This window comes from Tupaia chinensis, unplaced genomic scaffold, assembly GCF_000334495.1.
Source record: "Tupaia chinensis unplaced genomic scaffold, TupChi_1.0 Scaffold000377_5, whole genome shotgun sequence".
NCBI classification, from domain to species: domain Eukaryota; kingdom Metazoa; phylum Chordata; class Mammalia; order Scandentia; family Tupaiidae; genus Tupaia; species Tupaia belangeri.
Genome location: NW_006159879.1, coordinates 2493799 through 2495839, shown reverse-complemented (window position 1 = coordinate 2495839; position 2041 = coordinate 2493799). Strand labels below are relative to the sequence as shown.

At 55.3% G+C, this 2041-nt stretch overlaps 1 protein-coding gene across 1 annotated transcript in view; it reads left to right on the top strand.

The window, feature by feature from the left end:
* Positions 1 to 1586, top strand: part of ACAD9 (acyl-CoA dehydrogenase family member 9) — a gene marked incomplete in the record, with an annotated part of 37152 nt that extends 35566 nt beyond the window's left edge. Inside the window, 1 exon segment of the mRNA XM_014589778.1 lies at positions 763 to 1586. Within this exon segment, the coding sequence (XP_014445264.1) occupies positions 763 to 863 (101 nt within the window).
* Between the last annotated feature and the right edge of the window lie 455 nt (positions 1587 to 2041).

The window sequence follows — 2041 nt, the reverse complement described above, 5'->3', positions numbered from 1 at the left end:
TCTCTGGGCCCTGCCAGGCTCCTAGAGCCTGTGTAAGGCCCGGGCATCCCAGCAAGGCAGTCTGAAGGGCTCTCACACAGACCCCCGTGCCAGGCCCTGCTGGCCGTATTCTCAGAGCTGCCCAGGGAAGGTTTGTGGAAGAAGGAGGTATCGTGTCTGATTCAGGAGACGGCATCTTACCTGCTTCTTCGTGTCCCGCACACCAGCCAGAAGGGAGCTGCAGCTCTCTGGCGTGCCTGAGCATAGGCCCCGGAGAACACAGGCTTTGGCTCATGCTTGTCCATGTGCCTGGAATGTCCCTCTTTTGTAGCTTCCCGGCCATGTTCTAACACCAACCTTCGTGGTCCTGTAGGTGAGTGTCCCGCAGAGCCCAGTTCTGTTCCCCGTCAAGGGCACAGAGGCCCCAGCACCAGAGCCTGCTGAGGGGAGTGGCCCTGACTGCAGCTCCTGGCTCTGGGGCTGGGCCACACCCCGCAGCGCTGACAGGCCGTCACAGCTGTGGAGGGCCACACAGTGACTCTGCTCCAACAGGCTGGACTTGAAGCTCCGCCACTCCCCGAGCAGGCCTTCTCCCCACTCACCCCACCAGGTCTTCATTGCGAGATTACCAGGGAGATCCCCTGGTTGATCAGCACGACACCTCCATCCCTTTCTCTCTGCAGCCCAGAAGCACTTCCTGGGGTTTGGAGGAGGGGCTAGCTCCACTCCAACCGTGTTTGTATTGTCACAGTGCAGAGCGGTCACCCACTTTTTCCCTCCCAGATGCTCCAGAAAACTTGGATGAGCAGAGTAAGAAAGTTGCCCAGCAGGTCCTCGAGAAGCGAGCCTACGTCTGTGCCCACCCTCTGGACAGGACGACCTGAGCAGGGGACAGTGCTCCCTACAACCACCTGCCGCAGGCATTGGATAACTGACTCTTCAGAAGATGGAGAACTCGGGGTTCTTGCAAGTTCCCAGATTACCACCAGAGGTCTTTCTCCTCCCTGAGGGAACCTCTAGGTTTGGACCTTCAGGCCCTGCTGTCTGAGTGCTCACAGCTGCTGAATGGAGAAGACACGGAGCTGCTGAGGAAACACCAGTGCGGGCAGCTCGAGCTGGGGCCCCCATGGCGTGCCCGGCAGGGAGAGCTGCTTCTACCACCCCACACCTTCTCTAGGGAACAGCTGGGGCCCCCATGGCGTGCCCGGCAGGGAGAGCTGCTTCTACCAGCCCACACCTTCTCTAAGAAACAGCTGGGGCCCCCATGGTGTGCCCGGCAGGGAGAGTTGTTTCTACCAGACCACACCTTCTCTAAGAAACAGCTCGAAGTGCCGTGTACAGGTCTGTCATTTAAACAAGACACAAAACTCATAAGACCTGTACCAGGACCCATTGAATGAAGAAGAATGCAGATGTCATGGTGTGCGTGCACTTCTGGCCTTGGCTGGGCCTCTCGCAGTGTGACCCCCAGAACTACTCCTTGTGATGGCTTCCAACCCCTTGTCCTCACCCTGGCACGTGCCCATTCCAGGGCCACAGAATCTTAGGGGTTATTGTGGATCCTTCTTGGGTGATGCCTGGTATAAAATAGCATATACTTGATCCCACCTAGGACTTTTCTTTTTATTTATTTAATTCATCTGTTGTTGTTTTTGTTAGCGTTCACTACAGAGAGGGAAAAATCACCCCTTGGGAGAAATGTCAACACCACAATTCCTTCTTCATTCTCTTAGGATTTTGGACACACATACACATACTCCTGGAGTGATTTCCAAGATGCCAGGTCAGGACTCGAACTGCACAGTTGGCCATGTGGGATCCAGAGCCTTAACCTCCACACCACCTGCTGGCCTTCCTTTTGATTCTTTGCAAGGATTGACCTCCATACTCACGAGGACACTGTTCTGGAGGCTGTGCTAATGGGCCCTTATGTTCCTCAGGCCATTTCTGCAGTCTTCTGTAAAACTCGCTGGGTCCCTGCCTCTTCCTTCAGGCAGTCTTCAAGTTTTAGACTAGTCCTTGAGTTTGCTGTCCCAAAAAGCCCTATCACAGACATTCATTT